This window comes from Pelobates fuscus, chromosome 3 (genome assembly GCF_036172605.1).
Source record: "Pelobates fuscus isolate aPelFus1 chromosome 3, aPelFus1.pri, whole genome shotgun sequence".
Taxonomy (NCBI): Eukaryota; Metazoa; Chordata; class Amphibia; order Anura; family Pelobatidae; genus Pelobates; species Pelobates fuscus.
The window spans coordinates 367,559,533-367,577,079 of record NC_086319.1 but is presented as its reverse complement, the minus strand read 5'-3'; the positions used below and the strand labels follow the sequence as shown (position 1 = coordinate 367,577,079).

Below are 17,547 nucleotides of genomic sequence, written 5' to 3'. Positions count from 1 at the left end.
AATGTAAAATAAGAAATATCGGCACATTTATATAAGACTACGCAGCTACAAACAATGATTGCAATAATTGTCTTTGCTGATTGGTCCACTACAATATTAATATTCAGTTTACGTATACCCTTCACGTGTATGTATATACAGGTACACAACGTTTAGCACACTGCTAAAAACTGCACTTGGTTACAGAGATATGTACAGTACACACGTACACACATACAAAGAGATCGAGAACACCACTGTTCTGCGAAAGAACGTGTTCAGCCAGTAGAAATGCCAAGAGATTTCCTTGTGCACAGTTATACATATATGTATGTATATATATATGGATATATCAAAAAGTTAAATGATCAACACGGCAACTTTAAAGATGGCGGAATAGGGGTTGAGTAAATACTCCCATATACCCATTGCTCTATTAGATAGAGTCAGAAACAGAGGGATCTTATAAAAACAGGCTGCAATTGCCTATAAATAATACTTATGGTGGAAGGTATGTTTGGTGCTAAAAACCATAAAACATAATTATATCATATATATATATATATATATATATATATATATATATATATAAAAAGAAAAAGTCTTATGATCATTTTAACCAGTTACTGTGAACACTGGTGTTGCTTGGATATGAAGACTTTCTAGCTGAGATTATATAATATAGTTAAGGTTCTATTTTCATTCCCCTTCTGATCTAAAATTGGGACTAACTTTGGCATGTGTTCACAGACAAATTGTTATATGTGCGCGGAAGGGTAGTTGATGCCTCTGAGTGCCAGTGATCAGCATGCAGGTTCCTTGTAATTACCATTTATCTCCTCAGAGATGGTCACAGCCTCAGCTCCAAGTGGGAGCCGATCACTGTACTCTGAACCCACTTCAAATTCTTCTTGGTTGGTCTTGGATTCTGAGCATGGAAGGGTCTCATCCAACACATTTTCCTCCGGTTCCCCTTCTACTTCACCTTCTGCTGGTGCAGCTTCAGCCTCCCCCTCCTCTGCTTCACTAGGGTTATAATTTTTCTCTGACTCCACGTAGGAAGCTCTTGGGTCAAAGTCAGCCGCCATGTGCTTCTCCATAGGATCAGGTTTGTGGGCCTTCATGATCAGTTTATAATTCTTGCCATGGTATTTATTAAGTAGATGGCAACAGGTAGCACCCATCAGTGGGATAGTGGCTAAGCCCAAAAGGAAAATGCTCACTACAATAATAATGATTAAAGAGGGCACTTCTTTCTTAGTAGTGAAGACCACTTGTACCTGGCAGTCTTCACCTTTGTACGTTAGACATACTGAGTAGTTGGTGCCAGGGGTTAATCCTCTGAACCAGTAGGAATTCATCCTATCTTCAATTTCTGACCACTGGACCAAAGAGTAACCATTGCTGCTCTCCTGACATAGATACAGCATCTTGAGGTGATCCTTTCCTGCACGTGTGGGATATGGAGTAATTTGAACCTTAGCATCCTTCTCTGAAACATCCAAAGCTATAACACCGAGGTCAAATATGTGAGGTTTTAGGTTATCACTTTCATTAAATGCATGATTTGATACGTGCTGACTATTCACACTTGACCCACACTTCTTTTCAAATGTTATTGGATGATCTTGGGTTTCCAATGTCTCTCCTTTATTGCCAGTTGTTCCCATAGTTTCCGAAGTGGGCATGACACCCTTATTTTTTTCTTCTCCTTTATCTGGCTTAAGCACACTGTTTACAGAGGTTTCTACAACAGGTTTCTTACCATCTGGTGATGTCTTTCCCAATATTGGTTCATCCACATTCTTCGTGGCAAATTTCTGGCTTCCTGCCACAGAAACATTGACTGAAGTCTGACTGCTTCCCATTTCATTTGTGGCCTGGCATGTGTAAGTCCCTTCCAACTTCTTACTCAGGTGTGGAATTAGTAGGGTTCCATTTTGAAACACCTGGAAGGGACCAGACACCTGAGTCTTATCATTTGGTGCCTTAATTTCAGTCTCCTGGGTGGCATTGCGGACTTTCCACTGGATAGTGGGCATAGGACTCCCACTGGCTATACACTGAAGAGTAAGTGTAAATCCATCATGAAGTTCTGTATTATCCAAGTTAGGATAATAGCTCAGGTGCACAGTGGGCAAACCACAAGGCAACTCTGGGATTTTTGACAGAGCGGTACCACGTAAATCTTCTGGTGAAGCACACGTAATGGAGTCCTTCTCAGCCACAGTTATCTGGGCTTCATCTGTCCACTTTTTAAGCCACAGGAGTGAGCAAGAACAATGGAAGGGATTGTTATAAATCTGCATATGTAAGAGGGAGACAAGGGGCTTAAAGGTTCCCTCCCGAATGACAGTGAATTGGTTATTGTTGATCCTTAGAGATCTGAGATCCTTTAAGTTATGAAAGGCATCCACTGGTAGGTTTACCATCCGGTTGTTGTTCATTTTCAGAAGTTGCAAGGCAGGTAGGCTAGCCAAATCCTTCCATGGGAATTCAACAAGCTGGTTGTGACTGATGTCCAGATTTTTTAGTTGTGTCATTACAGTCAACGTCCCTTCTTCAACTACACTGATTTCATTGTGGGCTAACCACAATGACGTTACCTGGGGCACCCCCACAAAGTATGATCTTTTAAGTAAGCTAATTTTATTGGCCGAGAGGCTCAGAGTGGTTATATTGGAAGGGAATCCGCTTGGAACCTTTTGAAGCTTTTTATACGTGCAGTCAGCAAACTGTTGGTTGTATTTATCCACACAGAGGCAGGTATCGGGGCAGCAAAGAGTTGTCGCCAATAAAGATGAAGCCACACACAGGAGTAGGAATCCACCCATCGTGTCACCTGAAAAACAAGTCAAAGGTAGAAAAGGAACAGATATTTTTGTTATAAACATAGTTCATGGCAATAAATATTTAAAAATACAATTTTTGGTATATATGTATGAATACAAGAAACTAAATGATTTACTTGGCATTAGACTTTCAATCCATTCGTCTGCCATAATATTAGGTAATTGACCCATTCTTGTAATATAATAAAAATTTGAATTCATTTTGCAAAGCACCTTAGTTAAACTCTCTCCACTCTACAGGGATCCCAAGTGCACTGGAGAAGGCAACTGCATGAGACTTAAACTTAAATGTCTGTCTGATCCATCCAATAGGAACTCACTAAAAAGAGTATTTGTCCCAACCAAAGAATTAAAAAAAAACTCTATAAGATATTAAGCTTCGTAACAAGTGGGGCAGGGTTTTCAGCCAAGAAAACTCAACTGCTGTACCACATTTGGTGGAAAAAATGTGCGATTGTGCACTCACTACAGAGAATGCAGATTATTAGGTTAAATAGTGCAGTAAGGAGCAAGTCAAGTCTTTTAAAAAAAAACGTAATCCCTTAAGGACACAGCTTCAGCAATAAAAGGTTAACGTGATGGAAAATTACGTCATGTGTCCTTCTTAATAATAGACTGAACATTAGCTGTCTCTACTTAGTCTTACCACATGTATATCAGGTTTACTAAAATGACCAGATCAAAGATAACACTGAAATTTAAACTCAAAAATAAAATTTAGAGCCATTTACACCTGTTGAACTCATTGCTATCATTTTGGTTTAGTGAGGCATAACGTATTAGTGAAAAATAAAAATAAAGGGGGCGGAGCCTAGCAGCCAAGCCGAACGGTCGCACATCAGGCGAGCTCCTCTCAAAAAATGCCTAAATTTAGCTACAAACCTGCACTGAGCCCTAAAATTGCCGGGGATCGACCTAAGGCCTACAAGCGGCCTACTCAGCCGGCACGGGGGAAGCGGCCGATCCCTCTGCGGACTGCAGCCAACCTAGTTGGAGGACTCACCAACACACTCTTTCCCCCCCCCACCCCGGCGGAGAGGGATATCCCGGCACACAGCTCACAACTCAACCCAGGCGTACCTGCATTGTCGGTCCGGCACTACACAACATGGCGGACGCCACGTGCCAGACAGGACACGGTCCCCCACTGCCGCCACTCTCGGAATGGCTGGACCGCCTGCTAGCCGACTTCTGGGCCAAGCTCTCAGCCCACAGGAGCGCTCCAGTGGAGGCACCAGCGGCAACAACCCCACAGGTTGCCATGCTGCAACACATGGTACCAGGAAGGAGCCAAACTATAATTTGAAAGGCCGGGAGGAGAAGGCGGGAGACCCGACACAAGCCTAAGCGGGTCGGCAACAGACCACTGGCGGTGAGTCAATTGACTAAACAGCGACAAACCCCGAGACTACCTGCCCAAACAACCCCTTTCCACACGGAGACCACTATCTTTCCTGGGAGAAAACACCATGACAGAGGCTCCCTGATTCCCAGGCACAACCCAGCCCGATACCTCTACTCACGGGTGCAGGGACTCGAGGGGGAACCTTCCTATAGCCAACGCAAGCATCACAGTCCCTACCACAGAAAACAAGTACACGACATGCTCGCCACAAGACAGGAGATCTGTACTGCTGTGCACTCGGACTGCATCCCGGCGGGAAGACAGAGGGGCCCCGAGAGAGGGGATCCCCGCCGGCTACAGAGCCAGGCACCGGCGCTGCGGAGGATAGGTTAAACCGCACAGCCTGGACGGCACGTCACTTAAACTGGACGCTACAGAATGAGCCCAACACAATGCATACACGCAACTTATGCCTGCACCTGAGCTAGCCATCCTACTAGCAAGCAAAACATTATAAGCCTGTTTAGCAACACTTTTAACATTAGATGTCTGCATAACATGTTCACTTCTCACTCCTATCTAAGCGTACAAGACACAACTACATACACCTGTATATCTTAAAACATTTGTGCACGTTAATCATATGCCTCAAATGTCAAACGAGATAAATGCCTGAGGACTGCCTTTGGGGCACCTCAAGCCTGCCTGTATTTTCTCTTTCGCACAGCAAAAATAAAGAATTAAAAAAATAAAATTAAAAGTAGATAGATTAGCCAATGTCAACTAAAGGATTTGAAAATGTATATTCTGTCTATAGGAATACACGCAGAAAAGTAAATTCATGCCATTGATATTAAAATAATAATAAAAGTGACAGGCCAAAAAAGAACCCCACCAGTTTATAATAATAATCATATAATTCAGACGCACCCACCAGAAACAAAGGAAAGGATATGTGCATGCCCTTTGGTTCTGATTATTACAGTAAACGCCAGGCTTAGGAGAGAAAGCGGTGTCTGTATGATCTGTGGATGGAACCCTGAATATGGACTGACATATCTATCCATGTGAAACTGAAAGCCAGCAAGACAGTTTCAATCAGACCCCAACATTCTGTCTGAAAAAACGCAGAGTCTGAGCAATACACTCAATTACACAGACCAAGAACATGGGGATTACAGGGGGTAATCTGTAGGGGATTTTTCAGTTCCAGACTCTGTCATTATGCACTGGACTCTCACCAACGATGAAAACTTTATTAGATACTGTTAAACCTTTTTGTAAGCATTATGCTGGTGAAACAGGTAACTCTCCCAGACAATCTTGTGCCAAATGCCATAATCTAGGGGTTCTGAAGGCATCATAATAAACCATAATGTCAAAGGTCTCCAGGACAAAGATAGCATGATTTTATTATATACACAAGTCACTGTTATGAATCTATTAAATGATTTTTCAAGTTAGTTTTAAGGCAAAGGTTTGTTATTCCCAAGGGAGTTCTGGGGCACATATGTCAAGTAGAAGTTAACTGAGATTATGGACTAGACTCGAACTTGACGAAAAAAAATGCTGTTCGGCCGAACAATAATGAGCAATTAAGTGTACTGAAACATATTGAAGTGATAAAACTCAATAAAAACAAAATAAACAAAAAAAAAATAATAAGTGTACTGCGAAATACATATATATATATATATAGTTTCAATATTATGTATATTTTTTGCAGTACTTCAATAGGTGCATTTTCCTGATATTCGGTTCACAGATCAAAAAATAAAAAGTAGACAATAGAGTGAAAAAGAGGAGGAGCATTACAAATATTCTATATATTTATATTGTATCCATATTTATTAGCTGTATAAATTATAAATATGTAAATACATTGCTCCTCTTTTTTTCAGTGTATTTGTCACATCTCACTTGGTCTGTGAATGAAATCAGCATTTAGTGGCTGTTTCATAGAATGTAACGGCAGATAAGAACCATGCGGCCCATCTAGTCTACCCATTTTTCTAAATAATCTTATATCAATCATCTGTCCAATTTTCTATCAATCATCTTTATTTCCCATTGATAATCTCTTTTGTTGGTGCCATGGGTGGAACTTCAAATCCTGAAGCAAGCGAACACGTTTGACGATTGTCTTAGTTGTTTGCTCTGTTATATGTCTGTATGGTGCTTTGGAAAGGCCGATCAGCCTAAATTTGGACAAATTTCCAATCTGCCAAAATTAAATGCACGGGTCTATTAAGGACCCCATACTGAATGGTGGATGCTACACCATGAAATATATATATATATTTATATACAAATTTGTAAGGGCATAAAGACTTAGATATAATGACCGTGTATACTAAACATGAAGATACTGCATCAATAAAGAATAATGGTGATCACAGATCAAATCTCGCCAACAGGCAAGCACAGACCCTCCGCAGGAATCCATGGTAGTACAACCTCGAAAAGAAACATAGAATTGAAGCGGCTCCTAGGTGATACTGTGAGCAGCACAAAGGCAGAACTAATGACAAGGGTACTATTCAGTAACTGCTTGTATCCAAGGCCAACACACAAAGATGTATAAACTGTGCTTGGAACACAAACACAACAGTGGGTTCTCTGCACAATGGATATTATTAATTACGGTCTCATACATCATCGTTCAATCTGTTTTCTGCATCCAATTGGATTTACATTGAAATGCCTTCAACCCACAATATCTCCTGCAAATTATTCAACACAATTGCTTAGTAATGTACGATGCATTTTATGAAATTCTTTATCTGCTGTTGTTCCAAGAGAATGTGGAACACCTAATATGAAGAGATTGCCATTTGCCACAAATTGGGACAAAGAAAATCCTTCTGGATTCCAAATGACAATCAGATTTATACTTGGATCTACAGGCTGTTACTCCACATTGTAGGGGACCAGTTCTGGTATGGGCACCCACCCCTTGGGAGCCAATATTCAGCTGGAGTCATCAGGCCAGTTTATTACTCTACATGTCCCTGTGACTGTCATGGGTTTAAGGTCGCATGCGCCAGCGCCCACAGCATGCGCCACCGCTCACAGCATGCGCCACCGCCCACAGTTCGGGACATGGATGGGCAGTCTGGGAAAGGAATGTCTGGGAATGTAATTGGTAATGAAAATAATTCAGATTCAATACATGGGATGGCTGTTTTGTTTAATTATATAAATTTGACACTAAAATATTTTCTTGTAAATTCCTGGAAAGCAATAAATATAATGCAACAAATCAATATATAGCTAATACTGCTGAAGGTCCATCACATTATAATATTACTATATTATTCTGGGCAGAGAGCCATATTAGCATTCTCCCTGCTAATCCTGAGCAGCTACTATCTGTATAAAACGATTTGTACACAATCTTGGCAATGTGCCAAGTGGCAGACAGAACAATGTGATAAATCAGAGAGGTTATATCGTATGTTGGGTGTCTCTCTGCAGTCTGCAACACCCCTCCACCCACAGGACATATTGCTACCACTATCCCAATAGATACAATATATTGATGACCAGTCATTGGCACTCCAGTTATCATATACTGTACTGCATTCCCCATAATCAGCACACAGGCTCTACAGCTGGGGTGTCAGTTTGCCTGTTTCTGTGATTCTTCTCTTGCACCAGGGGGTAGAATGAGGGGTCACACAGCATGTAGGTACTAGGTAGGTATACAGGCACGATTAACTCTGTGAGTGCCAGCGTTGTGGCCAACGTACTGTAAAGCACCCTCTTGGGACACACCTGGCATGCAAGGGGTTAAATCCCCCTGGTGAGGACAGGTGCTGGTAACATTGAGCACGCTTTGTACATCACCTTGCGGGTAACATTGCTCACGTTTTGTATATGCTATACGTAAAATTGCGCAGGCTTTGTACATTGCGCTGCGTCAAAGAAATGAGCGCAGGCTGTACAGCCGCCCCAGACCCCGTGTACTCAGTGCCAGACTATCCCTCCCTGCCTCAATGTACAGACATCCCCCGGCCAGACACAGGACAGCCCAGGACAACAGGTGCCTGTGGGATGTCAATGCATTTATCAACACAAAGTACCCCCCTCCCCTCCAGACCCCATTAACTGCACTCACTGCTAATCCAGCAATGTTACATGGAGAGAGGGGGGCTCCTGTCACTGGGAGAAAGATCTATATTATCTTATTCCAGGCTGCTGTCTGTACCATGACAGCCATGTAATGACTGGACCCCCCTGCCCTGCCTAATGGGGGGGACATCTCACCTTCAACATAGACACACAATGCAGCGTGCAAAACACACAGACACACAATGCAGCACTTCTACCCACAGTGTAAAACACACAGACACACAATGCAGTATGCAAAACACACACACACTGCAGCACATCTACACAGAGTGTTGAACACACAAACACAATGCAGCACTTCTACCCAGAGTGTAAAACACACAGACACACAATGTAGTGTGCAAAACACAGACACACAATGCAGCGTGCAAAACACACAGAAACACAATGCAGCACCCTACCCAAAGTGCAAAACACACAGACACACAATGCAGCACCTCTACCCAGAGTGTAAAACACACAGACACACAATGCAGCACTTCTACCCACAGTGTAAAACACACAGACACACAATGCAGTATGCAAAACACACACACACTGCAGCACATCTACACAGAGTGTTGAACACACAAACACAATGCAGCACTTCTACCCAGAGTGTAAAACACACAGACACACAATGTAGTGTGCAAAACACAGACACACAATGCAGCGTGCAAAACACACAGAAACACAATGCAGCACCCTACCCAAAGTGCAAAACACACAGACACACAATGCAGCACCTCTACCCAGAGTGTAAAACACACAGACACACATGCAGCGTGCAAAACACACAGACGCACAATGCCCAGAGTGTAAAACACACTGTTTACAACTGTTGTACTCAGTGTGTAATATACACAGATACACAATGCAGTGTGTAAAACACAGACACAAAACACAGTGTGTAAAACACACAGAAATACAATGAAGCACTTCTACCCAGTGTATAAGCACACAGCACACAATGCAGCATTCTACCCAGTGTGTTAAAAAACACAGACACATAATGCAGTACAGTGTACAAAACACACAGAAACACAATTCATTGTGCAAAACACACAGACACACAATTCAATTCAGTGTGCAAAACACACAGACACACCATGCAGCACATCTACCAAATGTGTAAAACACAGAGACACACAATGTGATGTGCAAATTACACAAAAACACAATACAAGTATAAGAATGGCAATATAAACTCAGAACTAATTATAACTAATATTAGATCCTATAGCTAATTATGACGATATAGTCGGTATATAAAGGCTTTACAGTGTAGAATTATAAGACAATAAGAGTTACTTTTACTACAATTCAATGTTTTTATATAATATCTTTCTCACATATTTAAATATAAATGATACCATATATATATATAGTTCCAGTTATACATCGATCTGAAAACTGCATTAATCCATGTGATTGAATATTTTAAATTAGAAAAAATGTATAAATACTGTGTATTCGTTCAGTATGTATAGCCCATGTAATATTAAACGCTTTTTATTTAATCAATATATTAATTCTACTTTAAGATAATTCTGAAAAAACAAAACAAAACAAAACAAAAAAAAAAAAACGCATTCACACAGCTAAATTCTTTCTACCAAACAACAACAGTTCACGGAATGTTACAATACACGGCGTGGGGACTTCCAATGAATTAATATTTAGCGAAAAATACATAAAGATTGTCTTGAAATTGTGTGCTGTGAAATATTAATTTCACTTTATTGATAAAGATAATACATTGAATATATTGTATATTAACTAGTAGAACATTAATATGACATATAGAATATATACATTATATATATTAATAATATATATGTAAATAAAATTTATAATGTATTCCTAAAATATACAAGAATGAAAAAATATATCGTACAAGTCTAACCTAGATATATATATGTGTGTGTATATACTGGTAGATCTTTTAAATTAGATTATCAGATTTTAAATGCGTCTGTCTGTTGGATAGATATAATAATTTTCATGTGAATTTATAACATATTAATAAATACATTTTAAAATAATAATAAATATATCAGACCTTTGTATGTATGGTTTCTTAACGAATACCTTAAAATGGTATATGCTAATAAATAGCCGTGTTACACCATATGTATGTGTGTGTATATGTAATATATACACACACATACATATATATATACACTCACACACACACACTCACACACACACACACACACACACACACATATATATATATATATATATACACACTCAAACACACATATATACACACACATACATATATATATACACTTACACACACACACACACACACACACATATATATATATATACACTCACACACACACACATATATATATATACACACACTCACACATATATATATATACTTCATATATATATATATATATATATATATATATATATAGAATATATATATATATATATATATATATATTTATTTATTTGAAGATTTAATTAGATTATTAACAAGTACATATATGAATATAATTGTATATATTGTTGCAAAATGTAATTACATTGAGCCATCCATTTTTTCCCAGTGTCCTCTATGACCTTGAAACAATTTCTTTAGAAACAATTACATTTCAGTGATTTCAATATCTCTGAAAATCTCCTTAACCCTTTGACCCCCTAACAATTCCCACCAGCCCCCAAACATACCCCTCACTGGTGCAATACTTAATTCCATTCCATTATACCTGCCCCTTAATTCTCTAGAACCCCATGCCATCCTATGGACCTCTCCTTTTTCTGCCCATATTAAAATGCTACTGCTCCCCATTACCTATAGGCACATATCTCTGAGCCCCTATTAATTTTCTTCGACAGTATTGGGGTGAATCAGTTTCCCCTCACTTTACTCATATTGTCCTTGATTCCCAATCTCTCCTACACCATCACTGGTCCTACCCCCCACCCCCCTCCATTCCCCATATCTCCCCCCTCCCTCCCTTATAATTTTCACATTCCTCTTTTCCTGTAATCGTCAAGCAGGTTTCTGTTCTAGAAAATGTCACCTCAATAATAGCTGTTCTTTTTATCCCTAGAGAGATCACACTGTTGCCCCCATCTCCACTGTAAAAACCTTTTAAAACTTGACATGCTGCCTGAGGCTTGCAAGCAAATGTGCTGTTTTTCTTAATCCTTGTTTTTCTTTCACTACTCCCTCCTTCCCCAGATCTGCCCATCACTCACTCTCCTCGTGCCCTGCCATGCTCATTTGCCAAATTAACCTTAAATTCTGCATGGACAAAGGAAGCAGGTTGGAGGACACAGGCAGGCTGTCCTGCTCTGAATAGCCCAGAGGATCCCATGCTGGGAGGGCAGAGAGGGACTAATGCAGACATGCAAGAGAATTATACATGCAGGGAGAAGTGGAGGGAGGGGGGGTGATGGGAGGGGGATAATTGTGTAGATATTTGTATAAAAGGTCAGATTTGTAGATGGATAGATTCCTGATAGATGGAATGCAGATAACATTTATTTAGAAATATATATGAAAAGGAATTCTAGTTTTTATGAAAAAGTGCTTTCCGTGAACATAAAAAACAGACCATCAAAATACACTCTGTAGACAGACAGACAGACAGACAGATAGACAGACAGTCAGACAGACAGATAGAAAGTTAGATAGAGAGAGAGACAGACAGACAGATCGATAGATAAATAGATAGATAGATAGATAGACAGATAGATATATTAGATAGATAGATAGATAGATAAATAGATGTGTAGGGGGAGGGGGGGGGGGGGGGGGGCAAGATGCGTCTGTATTTTGTCTTTATTCCCTAAATTGTACAGCGCTACAGGGCAGGTTGGCGTTTTATAAATAAGAAATAGCCCTACTAATTAAAAAATGCTATTGTTATAGTGAAACACACATAAAACGTACTGTTTGTGCATGCCTACACACATACACAGTGTGTGTGTGTGTGTGTGTGTGTGTATACAGACATACATTGTATATAAATGGGGAAATGTAGCAAAAATCACAGACACGTGTGTGAGTGCAGTTATATAGATGGATATATTTTTAAATTATAATAAAGGGAAGATAAAAAAAATGTATGAACATTATATGACATAATCTTGGAGTTCTGTGTGACTGGGCAGTATCAGAGAGTATTTGTGTTACAGCAATATTTACACGTGTGTCTGTGTGTGTTCTGCCCAATGACCATGGATTCATATAAATAATAATAAAAGTACCATTACAGTAACTGGCTGTGGATGATAGCTCTATTCTACCCTCATGGTTAAGTGAATTCAGCCAGCCATAAAACACACCATGACTCTCTCCTATGGGAGGAATAAACTGGTAGAGGCTCATTGAATTCATCAGGAGCTGTCCACAGTACTGCAATAAATTCTCCCTGATTAATTCCTAGCCACTTGAAGGAGCACATTGTCACAACCTCAACATGTTGCTTTTGTTGGAAGTAAAATCTCCTCTGAGGATATTCTGCTGATAAAAATCAGCTCCTGCAGCTGCTAACCTGATCCTAGCACTTTAATCCTTCGAAATATTACTGTTCAGATCCCTATCTGATGCAGCCTGTGTGCAATCGCATCCTTTCTTATCCCTATAAACCATATAAACCATGCTGACTGCAATTTCAAACACTCAGAAATACTCAAAGTACACACTTTCATTGAACATCCATTCAGAAGGACTTGGTTACACTTAGCTATGTACCCATGCACTGCATAACGCTATTTACATTAGTATGTAGGCAGGTGAATCCACAGGTTTAAACCTTTTATTTTTTAATTGTCAAAAGGTGAGCAACACATAGCTTTGTACTGAGCTACCGAAAGAGTTAAAATGTATCCATAGATGAAGCTATGAATCCAGGTTGCTGTAGATTATACATAGATATCCCAGCTTGTCAAACACCATACAGTATACAGTATGTATGTGTGTGTATATATATATATATATATATATATATATATATATATTATCACACAGGAATAATTACAAATCCAACTGTTAAGTAGATTCTCAAAAATGGAAAAGAAATGGATAAATGCATATATTGTCTAAATATGTATAATTCTGTTATCCACACTTATATATTCATTAAGGTATTTATCATTTGAGAGGCTCTAGAATACATTAACATTGTCTTCAAGAATATTGTTTAAAGTTACAAAGGGTTAACTTTTACCTCCTCATCTTGCCCCCACACAGCCCTTTATTGCACCCCTGCTCTTTATTGCCCCCACCTCTCCCATCTTGCTCCCACCTTGCTCTTTATTGCCCCCCTCCTCTCCTATCTTGCTCCCACCCCTACCCTCTATTGCCCCCACCTCTCCCATCTTTCTCACACCCCTGTCCTTTATTGCCCCCCATATCTCCCATCTTGCCCGTTTCAAACTACTTATAATTTCTCTCTTACCCCTATCTTCCAATCGTCAATATCAGAACAAAGCCTTACCTCCTGTATCCACCTTTACGATCTGTAGAAGAGGGTGCAGTCAAACAGGTTATCCAAACTTTAAAACCTGCCAAAATCTGTTTTGGGGGGTGGGGGTTCTAATCAGGCAGAGCAGCCCCTTCAGGTAAAGGGGTGTGGGTTTAACATACCCCTGTCAGCCTCAGGTTATTGGGATTGGAAGGGATAACTAGAATTTTGTAAGGGTCCTCAGTTTCCCATCAATAAACTGTGCAGTATTCTCAGATTGAAAGTCCACTCCCACAGCCCACCCCAAGCAGATCCTGAGTGGGCTAGAGCTGCATGGACCCCCCCACCATCAAATGGAATGAAACATTAATGTGTCCCTGCTCTGCACCCCTCCCTCTACATCCATGTGCCTGGCTGCACCCCTCCCTTCCCTGCCCTCATGCATTCCCTGCCTTACTGCTCTTCAGTTTCTTGTTCCTTCTAATTGAGTGCAAATAGCTCCAAAGCACAGAGAGAAGGATTCAGACATAAAAGAGAGATTTTTAAAACAATATTTATTGTAAGTCTGATATCTCTGCTGATCACCATAGGGTGCAGTAGAATTGATGTCAAGATAGAACTCCATATGAAAATGTCAAGGCTTAGTGAAAACCAGACACATGGACAGACAGACAAGACAGACATCCCTGGCAGACATCTGTAACACCCAGTGATTAATTCCAGCAAACCTAGCTTGGCATGGTAGAGGTTAAACTTCCCTCCTCCTAACCCCTTATACATCATTCCTTCCAGGAATTGATATAAATAATTGATTTTGTTACCAGATTTTAATTTCTCGACAGTTCAGCAGACTCCTGGGAGAAGGAGGTGTGTGTGCTGGGATAAGGAAATGTGTGTCCAAATCCTCACAGACACACTTCTTCATTTACATATAATTATTATTGTCATTTATTTATGTACTAACAACAGAATTCACAGTACTGGACACATTAATTAAAGGGGAAGGAGGCTTAAATATAGCACACAGATAGGTTGATGACAGATAGCTAGATAGATAGACAGATAGATAGATCGATCGATAGATAGACACAGGTAGATAGATAAATGATAGAGAGATAAAGAGTGAGAAATAGAGAGATAGAGATATGGATGGATAAATGGATAATTAGATGATAGACAGACAGACAGATAGATACATAGATAGATAGATAGATATTAGATAGATAGATAGATAGATAGATATTAGATAGATAGATAGATAGATATTAGATAGATAGATAGATAGATAGATAGATATTAGATAGATAGATAGATAGATAGATATTAGATAGATAGATAGATAGATAGATAGATATTAGATAGATAGATAGATAGATAGATATTAGATAGATAGATAGATAGATAGATAGATATTAGATAGATAGATAGATAGATAGATAGATATTAGATAGATAGATAGATAGATATTAGATAGATAGATAGATAGATAGATATTAGATAGATAGATAGATAGATATTAGATAGATAGATAGATAGATGATAGATAGATAGATAGATAGATATTAGATAGATAGATAGATAGATAGATAGATATTAGATAGATAGATAGATAGATATTAGATAGATAGATAGATAGATAGATATTAGATAGATAGATAGATAGATAGATATTAGATAGATAGATAGATAGATAGATAGATAGATATTAGATAGATAGATAGATAGATAGATAGATATTAGATAGATAGATAGATAGATAGATAGATATTAGATAGATAGATAGATAGATGATAGATAGATAGATAGATAGATAGATAGATATTAGATAGATAGATAGATAGATAGATAGATAGATAGATAGATAGATAGATATTAGATAGATAGATATATTTGTATCTATCTATGAATTGCCTGTAACTGTTTCTTATTCCCTTGGCACTAAAAGGGTTATTTTCCTGCAAAACCTCATAGATGCTTTAAACAATGAGAATGCAACCCTCAAACATGTCGAGAATAATATCTCCGAGCTGGTTGTTTTCTGCCTTTATAATGTATGTTTCCAATGCCTTTCATTGCAGATCGCACACTTCTTGCTTTAGGCCTGGAATCACCTTTATGTGCAAATGTTGTAGAATATTCAGATGGTTTATATACCAAACGCATTCTCTGCAACAAGTTTTTCACCATATTTTAAATTACATCTGCAAGTCCTTATGTAAATGTATTTATGGATACATACATGTATATTTGTGTCTGTGTGTGTGAGTGTGTGTGTGAGTGTGTGTGTGAGTGTGTGTGAGCACAAATATATACATATACAGAGAGAGAGAGAGACATCATAATATACCAAGGTCAATAAGACCAAAGATCAAGTTGTTTATTAATGTCTCCCAATCCCTGAAATGGCATCATTTTACCCCCAAAATACACTTCACTGTTATGTATATGTTATTTTACATTTAATTTTAAGGCTAGAGTTAATGTGAGCATTAAGGTAATGTAGAGGCTAATGGTTAGTGTTAGAGTAGTGTTGGGGTTAATGGTGAGTGTTAAGGTAGTGTTGGGGTTAATGTTTAGTGTAGTTGATTATAGGGCTTACTGTTATAGTGATAGCATAGTGTAGGGGTTAACGTTTAATGTTAGTGTAGTGTATGGGTTAATGTTTAGTGTAGTGTAGGTGTTAATTTTTAGTGTAGTGTAGGTGTTAATTTTTAGTGTAGTGTGTGGGTTAATGTTTACTGATTGTGTTGTGTATGGGTTAATGTTAAGTGTAGTGTAGGTGTTTATGTTTAGTGTAGTGTATGGGTTAATGTTTACTGATTGCGTAGTGGAAGGGGTTATGTTTAGTGTAGTGTAGTGTAGGTGTTTGTGTTTAGTGTAGTGTAGGTGTTTATGTTTAGTATAGTGTGTGAGTTAATGTTTACTGATTGTGTAGTGTATGGGTTTACGTTTAGTGTAGTGTAGTGTAGGTGTTTATGTTTAGTATAGTGTGTGGGTTAATGTTTTCTGATTGCGTAGTGTAAGGGTTTATGCTTAGTGTAGTTTAGTGTAGGTGTTTATGTTTAGTGTAGTGTATGTGTTTATGTTTAGTATAGTGTGTGAGTTAATGTTTACTGATTGTGTAGTGCATGGGTTTACGTTTAGTGTAGTGTAGTGTAGGTGTTTATTTTTAGTATAGTATGTGGGTTAATGTTTTCTGATTGCGTAGTGTAAGGGTTTATGCTTAGTGTAGTTTAGTGTAGGTGTTTATGTTTAGTGTAGTGTAGGTGTTTATGTTTAGTATAGTATGTGGGTTAATGTTTACTGACTGCGTAGTGTAAAGGTTTATGTTTAGTGTAGTGTACGCGTTTGTTTTTAGTGTAGTGTGTGGGTTAATGTTTACTGATTGCATAGTGTAAGTGTTTATATTTAGTGTAGTGTAGGTGTTTGTTTTTAGTATAGTGTGTGAGTTAATAGTTACGGATAGTATAGTGTTTATGTTTAGTGTAGTGGTAAAGGGGGAAGACTTTACTGTAAGGTCAGCACTGGGACAAATATAGAATAATGAGCAGATCACATACATACACACATGCGGAAAGCGAGACAGATTAATATGTGCATGGTTTTATGTTTTTGTACCAGATACATATCCTTTCAGGCAGAAAATAATCATATTTGCAAAGTGCCTGCTATTTTCCCAGCTCGGGGGTCTCTGAATAGACAATGTAATCCTGCCTGCTTCACACCTGAATAATCAGAAAAGAACTAGAAAAAGAGTGACAGACTAAGAGAATGCAACAAGGAGAAATACATTGAGATACAGACATGCCATCAGCGACTTTTC

At 38.7% G+C, this 17,547-nt stretch overlaps 1 protein-coding gene across 2 annotated transcripts in view; it reads right to left on the bottom strand.

Annotated features, from left to right (window-relative positions):
* Positions 1–575: 575 nt before the first annotated feature.
* LOC134603415 (immunoglobulin superfamily containing leucine-rich repeat protein 2-like) overlaps positions 576–17,547 on the bottom strand; it is a 69,532-nt gene continuing 52,560 nt past the window's right edge. Inside the window, exons 1-2 of one of the 2 annotated variants that reach the window (XM_063449352.1) lie at positions 13,758–14,061; positions 576–2,821 (exon numbers count right to left, since the gene is read on the bottom strand). In XM_063449352.1, the coding sequence (XP_063305422.1) occupies positions 783–2,813 (2,031 nt within the window). In that variant the 5' untranslated portion in view covers positions 2,814–2,821; positions 13,758–14,061 and the 3' untranslated portion in view covers positions 576–782. Of the gene's footprint in view, positions 2,822–13,757; positions 14,062–17,547 lie in introns of those variants that run through there. The other variant, XM_063449353.1, reaches the window with a different exon arrangement.